A 13,944-nucleotide genomic window follows, 5' to 3' on the forward strand; every position below is an offset into this window, starting at 1 on the left:
ATTCAAAGAAATATCTTGTACTGTTTAATTCTCATACACATTCACACTCAAGGTATGAGTTTATATGTACTATTACCGGTACTTAAATTTTAATATTAATACTGATTTCAGACAATAAAAGCCATTTCATTTTGAAGCAATGCTGAGTTTCCCAATGATACTTATTTATATCACCAAAAACGTAAAGCTGTAGCTTCATCATTGTATCCAAAAAGAACAAAAAAAACACACAATGAACAGCTGTGAATGTGTAAACTATCATTTTAAACCTAAGACTTGAACTGGCACTCGGTAGAGCGCATAACTTCGCCAACGTCACATTTGTCACCATGGAAACCAATGGATTACAAGATTGTTTGATCCACCACGCCACTCCTTCCCCTCATTTGTCATGGTTGTTTCAATTAGTTCGTGTTATCACTATTTGACACTGTGGCATGTCAGAGGATAGGAAATTAAAATTGAACATTCTGGCGTTGGTTTGACATCAATCAGAAAAAAAATATGACTAAACGTTTGACCTTTTCATGACCTTGACCTTTGACCAAATCGCTCTCAATATTTAATGGGACCGTCCATGGATGAAGACAAATCATCTCTGAAAATATTGTGCAATTTGGGTGAATAGTTTATAAATGCATACAAGCCAATAAATAAATACATGCAGAAGAAAACATACCATCGCCCCAACATTCTTTTGATGAAGATAATGACAGATCTCAGAAAGGGAATGATTCTTTTTAGTACCTGTTCATTTTAAAGCAACCTTTATAAACCGATGCATCAGGGAAGGTGTATATTCCCATGCCATGATACATATTGTCTTTGAATTCTCCTTCATACAGTGCTCCAGAGGGATGCTGCAGGGTCCCTCTGCCCTGCATCTGAGTATGAGACACAGACACAGCATGCATGACTAACCCTGACACAGCCTTTTAGTCACAGCTGTGCCAGACTATGAGTGTGTGCAAACACTGCACATACATACTTTGTCATTGCACCAGTCTCCAGTGTATATGACACCATTTGCTGAGATGTGTTTACCAGTTCCATTCCTCACCAGAGCTCCAGAAAGAGATCTGCTGCATTCCCCCTCTGGAGAAAGGAGAAGGTGTGCAGATGTTACACATCTGTAGTAAATGCCTCAAGCTGCGTTGCCATTTTTCACTCACCATATCTGTCCCCATTTGGGAAAATGTATGAGACGTTTGTGGGTTCTTCCTCTGTCGATAAATAGACATTTAGCTCGAAGTTATCTGCAATCACATGCAAAATGTGAGGAAATGTGAAAAAAAATTTGGAAGGAAGTTTACCATTGGGAGCGGAAGGATCTCCTTCTTCCTGATCTGAAAAATGAGAATTATACTAAATCAGACAGCAAAGACCGTGTGTGTGTGTACGTGTGTATGTGTGTGTGTGTGTGTTGAGCGATCATATCTTCACAATAATAATCACACCCCACCAGACATCCGTGACAGCTTCCCCCAGCTTGCAGATGGTTGCCTCGATCGCCTCTAAAACGCCTCCAACTTCAGCGACATGTAAACTCTGATTAAAAACTTGTGAAAATGACACAAAGCTCGCACTCTGTACTAATTTTGTCGACTTTATCGCCATAAAAATAACCCGATGTGAGTAAATGCCGCAGGTTGTGGGCCGCACTGACTGCTCGACGCAAAATACTGCTACCATGGTTACTGGTTTGGGCACTTCAAGCTAAAGATAAATATATATTTTTTAAATCCATTCAAATTTAACATATATTCACTTAAAAAATTAATACTTGTTCAAAAAATCTATTTATTAAAAAAAAAAAAAAAAAAAAAAAAGATATTCACCTTCTCAAGGCGTAACCGGAAATAAACTTTGAACTTTGAGTTTCGACCAATGGGAGACATGCAAGCTACCGGTGTCCGGCACAGCTGTCTGAGGTATGTTCATGCTTCTTATTAAAGTTTAGTTTCTCATACATTAATGCTCGTGACTCGCACCCTGTGTTTCACGGCGCCACGGGGAAGTGAAAATCCTGTACTTTCTGTACTAAAAGCCTCTTTTAAGCCCGCACGTTCCATGAGAAGTGAGGCTGTTAGCTGTTAGCTTGCCGGTTAGCTGAAGCCTGATACATAAGAGTGAGCGTTAAGACGGAACTTCTCGACACGATACCGCATTATTTGTTCCGCTTTGACTCACGTATTTTCTTCTTTCTTTTTTTCTAATAATACTCTGCCTCCCAGCTCGGCGTGTAATTAAACGGTCATCGCCCTGGTTGGTTGTTAGACTGCATCAGTCTGATTGCATAATTGTAGCCAGCAGCAGCGCTGTGTGTGTGTGTGAGAGAGAAAGAGAGTGTGTGTGTGTGTCAGCCACCAGCTCATTGCTGCACTTGAACTGAAGTGCCACATCGAGTCACCCCACAGCGACTCGGTGTCTCTGTGCTCTGCAGTTGGATGTACAGTAGCTGCCTGCTCTCCCACCACTCCTGTGGTCTCGCCGGGATTGCTGGATCCTCCCAAGGCTGTGGCAAAAAACATTAATGAGATTCATTCGCTGCCTCTATTTCTCCTCCACAGATGAGAAGACGCTGATTTCACGTGAGTATGTGGAGTGTTTATTTACCTATAGCGTGTTGGTGGTGATCAGATGGAGCAAAGGCTGAGGATCAAGCTGCTTTTTTTTGTCAGAGAAATGAATGCGAGGAAAAAAGGTGGGAAGCCAAACAGAGGCGGAGGGAGATTCAACAAACCAAGAGGAGGTGGAAGTGCTGGAAGAGGAGGAGGAGGAGGACGAGGAGGAGGAGGAGGTGGTGGTGGTGGAGGAGGAGGAGGTGGTGGTGGTGGTGGAGGAAGCCGTAAAGGAGGAGCTGGTTGCTGGGATGATGGTGACGATTTCAGCCTCGATTTTGGACCTTCTCCTTCCAGCAGGTAAATGAAAATGCTCACAGTTTGCTCATTTACGACTGATTTCTTTCCTCATCTGTATTTTCCACATTTTGTTGTTTACCTGGATCATCTGCAGACCCGGCAAAGGACGAGGTGGAGGAAGAGGAGGAAGAGGAGGAGGAGGAGGAGGAGGAGGAGGTGGTGGCAGTGGTGGGAGCCGTGCCAGTGGCAGAGATCGAGGTAGAGGTAGTAGCGGTAGAGATCGAGACAGAGGCGGTAGAAGAGATGACAAAAGCAGTAGTAAAGCTCTTCCAAGGTCACTGGCGAGCACGAGGACGTACCCAAAGTCAGGTGACACCATCAAACCGGAGATGAGCAACATGCCCTTGCAGAAGATCTTCATGACTAATGAGAACCAAGAACAACTCAAGGAGTTGCTACGGGAATTACAGACCCAGAACTTTGATGACCCGTATGAGTAAGTATTTATACTCTCATTATTCTTGTTTATTCAACGAAAAGGCAAACGATTGCAGATTATCCCCTCTGCTTCAGCCGATCGGATTCGGAATATTCGGGGGAAGAAGAGGAGGAGGAGGAGGAGGAATTTGATGAATTGGATCACCGTGAGGAAGGCCAGTTTTGGGCTACTAATGATGACCCTGTGGAGAGAGCAGAGAGCCCAGGATATGACCCGGAGTCCGATGAGGAGCGGCCCACCCCGGAACCTGTTATCTCCTTGTTTGCTGTCGGAAAACTATGCAGGTAATTATCAGATTTATCATTTTGTAGTCTCTATTGTTCCGTTTACCATGATCTTGCTCTGCTGTTTGGTGGAGAAAGTCTTGACTTACTATTTCAAGTTGAAAACTCCAACCTGACTGAACCATCTCTACCAAGTCTTTTGGATGTGTTATAACACATCTTGTTTCATTTTAAATAATGACAAAAACCCAAACAACAGCCCTTTTTTATTCATATTCATGAATATCAATACTTTATGACATGAAATGTAAAGTTGCATGAAGTAAAAATCACAGTCATTAATAGAAACTATTTCGTTATTTGTTTATATCGATTTGCATCGTGTAGAAAATGTGACAAGATTTAATTTGATTGAAATTATTTTCGGTTGAGGATTTTAAAGGTTTGAATTAAAACTGAATAAAGTTGTGTAAACTTTTCCTGTATCAAACCATTGACTGTAGTTGTCGCTCATGTGGATTTGATTTGTTGGGTTTCTCTCTGTTAAAAGCACCTAGAAGTGACTGTGTTGTATTTGCTTCTCTCGAAATCACGTTGAAGTGTTGAGTATTCATTTTGTATTGTGCGACTAATGTTTCCTCGTCGATGTGCAGGTACGGATTTGACCGGGAGCGCGGCAAACAGGCACTGGAAGCCGGTGGAGGGGAATTGGGAACCACTCTGGAGAACCTCCTCCAACACGTTTTCAGTGAACGTTACGGCCAAAAAGCCGTTTCCCCAGATGGTCTCAAGGCCCTGCCGATGGACGAGTGCTTGAGTCAGAGGCAAGAGGAAGCTATGGCACTCCACGCCATTTATGGCGAGCGCTTCAGCGAGCGCATTGCCAACGCCGTCTGGACGGTGACCCTGGACCTCTCGCTCTTCTTAGACGGCGCTGCCATAAAAGAAGGAAAGGCTAAAAGTCGAAATGGCAAAGGAGCCGCCAACAACCATAACATTTGCAAGTTCTACCTGAAAGGTCAAGGTTGCCGCTTTGGAAACAAGTGCAAGTTTAAACACGAACTCCCTAAATCGGACGCCGCCCCTTTAGACCTGAGCGGTCCGAGCCAGCCGGGCTTCAGCAGCTACTCGCCTCCTGAGTATGAACTGGAGGTCCGATTCCCCAAAGGAAACCGCTATCCTTTTCAGGCGCCGATCGTTGCCTTCAGCACCAACGACGGGTCTCTCGGAGCGGCGGGGAGGCTCAGTGTGACCGAGAGGTTATTTGGAGAAGCGCTGGCTGCGGCGAAGAGCAACGAGCCAGTCGTTTACACCCTGATCACGCTATGCGAGGACGAAAGCACCATGAAAGAACTGTTGGCTGTCAGTCATCACAAATACAGCGTACCGCCGCCTGTTTTGGCGCCGCCTCCACCGTCTCTTCCCATCGCGAAGAGCAAGAGTGTGAGAAGCAGTGTGTCTGAGGAGAGCCGGAGCAGCAACAGCACCAACAGTAGTAATTATACAAACAGCAGGAGGGCTGCTCCAGTTTACAACCACAGGCCCGTAGACTGTAAGTCCTTTGGTTATTTATTGCTGTTTTTTAATTTATTGCATCATAATTAAATGTCTGGTAAAAAAAAAAAACCCATGCTTACTCTTAAGTGAAAGAGACGGCAGGAGAAGCAGAGGAGCTGGCGGAGAAGGACGAGGATGACGAAGAAACGGCCGTCCCAGTTGAGAACGACAGCTACGTCAGTCTTCGAAAGAAGATGGTGAATAAGCACAATCAGAGGATGGGCAACCTGCTGCAAGAAAATGGCAAGCTGCGTCGCGAGTTCCAGAGGAAACAGGTACGAGTGACAAGGGCAGCATTGCTTGTGCGTGAGCTTCCTCTCCGGCGCGGTGCATGCCTATTCATGCCTTGCCCTTTTGCTCCCTGTCATGTCGATGCAGTCATCCAGGCGCTTCAGGTCCATGCTGGAGCAGAGGAAGAAGCTCCCCGCTTGGCAAGAAAAGGAGAACATCCTCGACGTGCTGGACCGGTGTCAAGTGCTGGTGATCAGTGGGATGACTGGGTAAAAGTCGCGCACAGCAGCACCGACATATTGGCATTGATTCAAAGTTTAAAAATGGAGCTGTTGCTTCAATTTTAGCAATTTTCTTATTGAGAGACTAAAACAGGTTCAAAATAAAATACTCAGAACATATCTAGAAATCTATGTATTTTCTGTGATTTTTCTACGCAGGTGTGGAAAGACCACCCAGATTCCTCAGTTCATTCTGGACGCCTCTTTGAGCGGTCCCGCCGAGCAAGTGGCCAACATCATCTGCACTCAGCCCCGCCGCATATCTGCCATCTCCGTGGCTGAACGAGTGGCGCAAGAGCGCGCCGAGTCTCTCGGCAACTCCGTGGGCTACCAGATCCGCCTGGAGAGTGTCAGGGTACGCATATGTTCACGCAAAACGTGCTTGCTGGGTCTCTCGTGGCCGGTCCTGATCGGATGGTTTCCCCGTCTTCTGACTCTGTTAGACGTCGGCCACCAGACTGCTGTACTGCACGGCCGGCGTGTTGCTGAGGAGACTGGAGGGCGAGGCGGAACTCAACGGTGTCACGCATGTTATTGTGGACGAGGTCCACGAGCGAACGGAGGAGAGGTGCAACTCCTTATTCTCGCTTTTATGAACGACTCACACTTTCGAGTGTCGTTAAAGCTATGTCAGATATTGACCTTTTGTCATCTTCTTTTTGTCAGTGACTTCTTACTATTGGTGCTCAAAGACTTGCTGGTGCAGAGACCAGACCTGAAGATTATTCTAATGAGTGCCACTCTTAACGCCAACCTCTTCTCTGAGTATTTCTACAACTGTCCTACTGTCCACATACCAGGTATTTTACTTTATTCCCACGCAAGCCTGCTCACATGTCACTCCATTCATTTGTCTCTGCTTCATAATGTGTCTCGTTTCAGGGCGTACGTTCCCCGTTGACCAGTTTTTTCTTGAGGATGCCCTAGCTAAAACTCGGTGAGTATGTGTGCGTTTATGTATTGGAAACAAAAGAGTATGATCTACTTCATTCTCTTTCTGAGTACCATCTCCATCCATTTGTTTTTGTAGGTATGTAATTGAGGATGGCAGCCCTTACATGCGCTCAGGGAAACCCAGTTCGTCTTCCACGAGTGGGCGAGGAGGCAGAAGCGATCCCAGAGACGCAGTCGAGGACTTGGGCGACGACGTTTGGAACTGTATGTCCTTCTATAAGAAGGACTTTGTCAAAGACACGATCCCGGACCAGCAGCTCGGCCTGCAGGAACTCGCCGTCAGATATAAAGGTGAGCTGAGCAGGATTCTAAACTCATCTCATCTGTGCAGCCTGGTGATGCAGAGATAATAAATCCTGTTTTAATGACGCAGATACAAAGAAATCTGTGCTCAAGACCATGGCTGCAATGGATCTGGACAAGATCAACATGGACCTGGTGGAAAGCCTGCTGGAGTGGATCGTAGATGGAAAACACAATTACCCACCAGGTAGGAATCAAGTGTGTTCATATAGTTGGAATGAGTTAAGTCCACAATACTTAATTTTAGATTCTGATTAATTTGTTCATTCTTCACTGAGATATTCAGCCTTTATAATGTCAGGAAATATAAAAGATGTTGACGTTTGTGCCTCAGATGGAGCCTAAAGATCCAGTTTTATCAAAGTTCTCAAAATGACTGACCTCTGTGATAATACAGTTTTAAATTAACATACATTATCTAAATCCAATTTTTTTTGCAGGTGCGGTGCTGGTATTTCTGCCCGGCCTCGCTGAGATCAAGATGCTCTATGAGCAGCTCCAGTCCAACAGAATGTTCAACAACAGAGGCGCGTCGAGGTTTGTGTCTACGTTTTGGTTACATCCGTTCTTTTTAATCTCATTTTTCCGCTAAGGTGATCATTTCACTTGTTTTGCTGCATTTACGAGCAAAATTCTCAAACAATAAACAAAACTTAAATGCTAAATACTAAAAAAAAAAAAAAAAAAAAAAAAAGAGCTACAATCTCACATCTGAAGTGAATCCTGTCCTCTAATACTGGTTGTCTGTCGCCCACACAAGGTGCGTGGTGTACCCACTTCACTCAACATTGTCCAATGAGGAGCAGCAGGCGGTCTTCAGCCGGCCTCCTGACGGCGTCACAAAGATCATCATCTCCACCAACATCGCCGAGACCTCGGTAACCATCGACGACGTGGTCTATGTGGTCGATTCGGGCAAGATGAAAGAGAAACGGTAGACATTTTCTGTTGTTTGATCCCTTCGGTCTGAGAGATTCAGAGCTTTTATTAAAAGCCACGTGTGTGTGACCGTTGTCAGGTACGATGCGTCTAAAAGCATGGAGAGCCTGGAGGACTCGTGGGTCTCTCGGGCCAACGCGCTGCAGAGGAGAGGTCGCGCTGGCCGCGTGGCCTCGGGGGTCTGCTTCCACCTCTTCACCAGCCACTGCTTCCAACACCAGCTGTCAGAGCAACAGCTGCCTGAGATCCAGAGAGTTCCCCTGGAGCAGCTCTGCCTTCGGTACGTCCATCTGGCGGACATTTGCACCGAGCGAAATGGCTTCACTGTTTCTGTACATTCAAGTAGTTGTTTTGTCCACGACGTCCCATAAAGCTGGTTCCTCCCTCTCTCTCTCTCTGACAGAATCAAGATCCTGGACGTGTTCGCCGAGCAGAACCTGGAGTCGGTGTTCTCTCGGCTCATCGAGCCCCCGTTGCTGGAAAGCGTGGATGCGGCGAGGCACCGCCTTCAGGACCTTGGAGCTCTGACGGCGGACGAGAAGCTGACCCCGCTGGGCTACCACCTGGCCTGCCTGCCCGTCGACGTCCGCATCGGGAAACTCATGCTGTTCGGCGCCATCTTCCGCTGCCTCGACCCGGCACTCACCATCGCTGCCAGCCTGGCCTTCAAATCACCGTTTGTAAGACACCGAGGAGAGACCCTATGTGCCACTTGTTTGCACCACACAGCTGATTACTGTATAAAATACATTTCTACATTTATTTCTCAAGAAAAAACCCATTTTATTTAAAAATTGTTGAGTTTTCCCTTTTTTTTTTCTTCTTTTTTTTCCACCCTCTCCCCAGGTTTCTCCATGGGATAAGCGAGAAGAAGCCAACGAGAAGAAACAGGCCTTTGCTGTAGCCAGTAGTGACCATCTGGCCTTGTTACAAGCATACAAGGTATCAACTTCAAGGGAATTACACAGAACGGTGCATTTGGAACCACACTGACCTCACTTTTGTTTCCTTCCAACGTTTCCTGCAGGGATGGAGCTGTGCTGCAAAAAATGGCCACCAGGCCGGCTTCCTTTACTGCAGGGAAAACTTTCTGTCATGGCGTGGATTACAGGTCAGGCAAGGCCATCGCATGCGATCTGTTGTCTCCTTCAGTTATATATATATATTTTTTTTTTTGATGAGAAGTGGTTTTGGTCTTTCATATTTAAACATGAATGCATTGGAAAGGGATACAGTACAGCCTCGGATTGCAACCACAGCTCTCGAAATTCTGCGTGCAGGAGATTGCCAGCCTCAAGAGGCAGTTCGCTGAGCTGCTGTCTGACATCGGCTTCATCAAGGAAGGACTGAGGGCTCGCGTTATCGAGCGCATGAGCTCAAAAGGCGCCGACGGCGTCCTGGAGGCGACCGGTCCCGAAGTGAGTCTCTCGCACAAACGCCGCCTCAATGATCTGGCCTTAATCTGAAGTGAATTACCGTTTCTAAACATAAAACGTCGCTTCCCAGGCAAACTTGAACGCTGAAAACATCCGGCTCATGTCAGCCATGCTGTGTGCCGCTCTCTATCCCAATGTGGTCCAGGTATGTTTTTTTTGTATATATTTTTTTTAATCATTTGAATATGAAACTAGTATGATTTACGTTCAATATCCACCATATGATCCCTCCAGGTACGAGCTCCTCAGGGGAATTACAAGATGACCAGCAAAGGAGCGATGAAGATGCAGCCCAAAGCCAACGAGCTGCGCTTCGTGACCAAGAACGACGGCTGCGTCCACGTGCACCCCTCCTCCGTAAACTACACGGTGGGGATAGAGTTTCACACGTTCATTTGTATTTGGAACCAAGATGTACCGCAAACCATTTTATAGCCTCTGCTGAATTGCAGTCTTTAGAAAATGCCTTGAAATTCAAAGCCAGTGCGAGAAATGGGCTGTTACTTATTTATTTTCTTTCGCGCTGCGCTACAGGCTCGCCACTACAAGAGCCCTTACCTGGTGTACCACGAGAAGGTGAAAACCAGCCGCGTTTTCATCAGGGACTGCAGCATGGTGTCTGTGTACCCGCTGGTGCTGTTCGGCGGCGGTCATGTCAACGTGGAGCTGCACAAGGGGGAGTTTGTCATCTCCCTGGACGACGGGTGGATCCGATTCGCTGCCGCCTCACTTCAGGTAGGAGGATCGAACCACCACCACCAATGAAAGTCACATCAACTCACGTTAAATCGTCTGTGTGAAACAATAAATGCGCACAAATAAACTTTAGCGTGTACTTGTGTGTTGAAAGGTGGCTGAGCTGGTGAAGGAGCTGCGCTGGGAGCTGGACCAGCTGCTGGAGGACAAGATCAAGAGTCCGAGCATGGACCTGTGCAGCTGCCCCCGCGGCTCCCGCATCATCCGCATGATCGTCCACCTCATTTCCACCCAGTAGCGCCAAACGCTACTCGTCAGTCCTTGAACGCAGCGTGATAATCTCCGTGCTGCTGCGTCACTGCCAGAAAGTGTGGGTTTTTTTTGTTTTTTTTTAAGACGGGGAGCAACAGCATAAAGGAATATTTCACTGTATGTCTCATGTTTATCGTAAAACGAGATGAGAGCCTCAGTCTGCAGGTTGAGGCTCTGTGCAGGTGATCAGAGAAACTTCCAGCATTGCTGGAACCAAGCACTTGTTTGTTTTCAACAGAACAGTTTGGGTATTTGTCCTGTGGTTTGACGCCCTACTACTAATGTATGAGCAGGAACTCGGCATGTAACCGATACATTTGGATGTCACTTACTTTTTAGTGTGTATTTTCTTTTAGTTTTCACGTCTTGCTCACAACAAGAGAGGTTTCTTGGGTCCATATTGGATTCCTCAGCGACTACGTACTGATCATCGTCGTAATTTATTTGCAATGCATGATTGATCCAAGAGCTTCTGCATGAAATTCAGTCGTTTACATTTTCTGAATGTAATGAAACGTTACAGTGATGTCATAACTGCACCTTCACAATGTGAATGCAAGGGCTTAAAAAAAAAAAGAAAAAAGGTCGGAGTTGCCAAAGAATTTGAAAGTTTTTGTTTTAACAAGTCTGCACTACAAATAAAAGTGAAGATATCTTGAGATGCACTGTCATGTGTTCTTTTTGGCTTCCTTTGGTTGAAGCATGAGTGCAGCAGAAAAGGATTTGCAGGCTAGCGGGTGAGGCCAACTGCCTTTATTCAGGAGCATGGCTGCTCCGTCGCTATGACAACGGGGCATAAACAAAAAGGGTGTCACTATCTGGGCTTCATTCACAGCTGCCAAATCTCTACAGTGCCAAGCTCAGGACTGGTAAGATGCCTTTTTTTTTTATTACAGTGAAGGATGTAATCAAAGGGTGACATCCTAAACTGTCGGCGAGAGTTTCCACTGAAATTTTCTAGTTTAGCACTTGTCTTGTTTTGCAGATTGGAAGAAGCTAATCTCTTCTATTGGAAACTGCTCTGAGACTTTCTACAATGGTGAATTATCTGCAAAAACATTCATCCGTTTTCACAGTCTGAAGTGTACTGAGTTTAGGTGAGTGGACAGAAAACGAATCCATTTCTTATTTTTTTTTTTTCTTTCTTTAAAAAGCCAACCAAGAAGTCGAAGCCCGCCAAGAAGAAGGGAGGAAAAAAAGGCAAAAAGAAGTCCTCAAAAACCCCCAAGGAGGAGGTGGACATCCTCAGCCCAGAAGCCATAGAAACGGCCAGCTACATTTGCGACAATGCCGCCCAATGTCTGGTGTTCAGAGGGTTTTGGTGGCCAAAGTCACAAAAGAAGAAGAAGAAGGGAGGAAAGAAAAAGAAGAAGTAGTGAAAAATTCTTCCAGGATTTATTTCCAGTCAAACCGTTTTGCTTTGGCGCCACCTGGTGGATACATGCTAAACCAACAGCCAAAAAAACGTTTTCCCGAATAAACCCCACCTTTTAACAACCAGACCCCATCGTATCTTAAGGAACTGTTAGTCCCATATCTCCCCAAAAGAACTCTTCGTTCTCAGAGTGCCACTTACGGGAGGTTCCTGGGTTTTCTAAAAGAACTGGAAGCACAGCTTTCAGGTTTAAGGCTCCTCTTGTGCAACCAGATCCCAGTTTCAGTTGAGGAGGCTGAAACAGTTTCTACTTTTAAGGCCAGGCTCAACACCTTTCTATTTACTAAAGCGTACACTTAGGGCTGTTTCAAGACACTGCCCTGGACAACTCGTCCACACGATTCCATGGAGGAGACTCCAAGTCTCTTCCTGTTGCAAGAGCAAAAATTGTTCTGACACCAGAAGGCTCTCAATCACATAATACTGTTTGCAGAAGCTGCTGAACAAGATGAGGGGGAAAAAAAAGTGCCATAATAGGTCAAGTTCACAAGGCAGACACTTAAAAATATATCATTTGTACCATTTATTGTAAGCTGAATGACTCAAACTGTGTACTTGTATGACAAAACCTTTGGCAGTTGGAATTGATAAGTTGATTAACATGACAGGGATTTTTTTTTTTTAAAGCATTTATGCAACAATGTAGGAGCAGGCTGTGCTATTATTCATTTTGGAGAACATCATACACATCTAGGGTGGAAGTAGTGGATTACGTCACCACAGTGCATCATAGAAAAGGTCAGCGACCTGGACTTGAAGTGATCCCAATAGATAGCTGCATCATTCTTGAAAACCAGTCTTTGCACAATTTATCTTTAGAAAAATAGGCTACAATGGGAACATGCCCACAAAACTAAGAGAGGAAACAAATACTGTTCCAGGCACTGTTTATATTTCCATATATAATCAACTCTTATCAAATGTACACGCGCGATTACGCCATAACCCTGTAAAATAAATAGTTTCTCTGCACACAAAAGTCTCTTCCTGCTTGCAACTTGGTCCCGTTCTGCTCACTCTGGAGGCTTCTTCTTGGCCTCCACGTCTTTCTTAAAAGCTTCGATTTTCTTGGCTATGTTGGGGACCTGGAAAAGAAGCAAAGCGTTAAGAGTGGAAAATAAACAAGCATGTCACCGAATGAGTCACACGTGAGCTGAGAAGGGACTGCTTGGGCGCTTGGTGGTGGTGGGATGAACTCGGAGGGGATATTCTCTCCTGAAAAGGTGAACTTAAACATGATCTGGACAGTGTTACCTTTATAAAAGCAGGCAGGTCAAAACTTATAGACTATAAGATTAATTTGCACACAGAAAAATAGAATGAAGAACAAACTACAGCATACTTACGTCATAGTTTTGAGCGAGGTACATCCCAACAACATTCCCCAAAGTGAAGCCAGCCTGGAAGAAAACAAGTCAATAAAAGGTTGAGACATCTGACTTCATGTTGATGATAAAAAGAACTGGACAATCACGGTGAGTCTGAGTATTTCCCCCCCAAAAAACATTCGCAATTTCTAAAAATTGACACTAACCTGGACACAATGACTAAGTGGGTAAAGAAAAACAAGAGAATAGCTGGAACAGTCTAGTAAGTTCGACAGATTGCATCATTTTGTAAATATTCAGCTTCCAAAACCTTCCAACCAATACAGCTATCCCACGATATCCAAGACGATATCTGACTTTATATCTCGATATTAATTATATCGACAATATTTAGAGGGCATTAGCTAACAACAATGGTTAAATTTCTATTACAGTGAGTAAGGTTTAGTTAATAACGTATGTATCATTGAGGAGACTAAAAATGAGTTTTATATCTTATTCAGTTAGTGTGATGACTTTCACTGTCCCGGTATTATTGTGTCATTGGTTGAGCTACAGTCACTACCACAAAACATCCAGATAAAAGACGATAGCACGCGGGGAAACGTTGTTTTAACTCACCAGAAACTGAAGCATGGTGAAATGACGGAACCACTCAAAGTCCGCGCACAGCAAACTAACTTAACGACGAGGAAGCGGGTAGTTTTCTCTAAGTTTGAGGAGAAATTCACCAAAGTCCTCAAGCTAAGCTAGCGCTCATCAACAAGACGTGTGCGCATGCGCGGGAGTCCAGCGCTTATCGCGTTATCTATGCGGGGCATTTTTGTAGTTTTTATGCAGGTTCAGCTGTCGCTGCTGCTCAGTGAAGAACTACAACTCCCAGAAGGC

The 13,944-nt window shown here is 45.2% G+C and overlaps 2 protein-coding genes across 2 annotated transcripts; one reads left to right on the forward strand and one right to left on the reverse strand.

The window, feature by feature from the left end:
• The first annotated feature begins 3,124 nt into the window (after positions 1-3,124).
• dhx57 (DEAH (Asp-Glu-Ala-Asp/His) box polypeptide 57) lies at positions 3,125-11,028 on the forward strand. Its single transcript, XM_080518031.1, has 22 exons — positions 3,125-3,357; positions 3,435-3,644; positions 4,238-5,136; positions 5,229-5,416; positions 5,520-5,641; positions 5,813-6,008; positions 6,097-6,221; positions 6,320-6,453; positions 6,536-6,590; positions 6,684-6,898; positions 6,981-7,097; positions 7,351-7,447; positions 7,671-7,844; positions 7,929-8,129; positions 8,253-8,529; positions 8,696-8,791; positions 8,877-8,960; positions 9,130-9,267; positions 9,356-9,430; positions 9,520-9,654; positions 9,820-10,020; positions 10,136-11,028. The coding sequence occupies exons 1-22, from the start codon at positions 3,251-3,253 to the stop codon at positions 10,277-10,279; spliced, it is 3,990 nt and encodes a 1,329-aa protein (XP_080374157.1). The 5' UTR covers positions 3,125-3,250; the 3' UTR covers positions 10,280-11,028.
• A 1,210-nt stretch (positions 11,029-12,238) lies between these two features.
• On the reverse strand, positions 12,239-13,823 carry stmp1 (short transmembrane mitochondrial protein 1). Its single transcript, XM_080518632.1, has 3 exons — positions 13,678-13,823; positions 13,075-13,128; positions 12,239-12,813 (listed from the first exon to the last, which is right to left on the reverse strand). The coding sequence occupies exons 1-3, from the start codon at positions 13,690-13,692 to the stop codon at positions 12,742-12,744; spliced, it is 141 nt and encodes a 46-aa protein (XP_080374758.1). The 5' UTR covers positions 13,693-13,823; the 3' UTR covers positions 12,239-12,741.
• Between the last annotated feature and the right edge of the window lie 121 nt (positions 13,824-13,944).

This window comes from Blennius ocellaris (genome assembly GCF_963422515.1).
Source record: "Blennius ocellaris genome assembly, chromosome: 22".
Lineage (NCBI taxonomy): Eukaryota > Metazoa > Chordata > Actinopteri > Blenniiformes > Blenniidae > Blennius > Blennius ocellaris.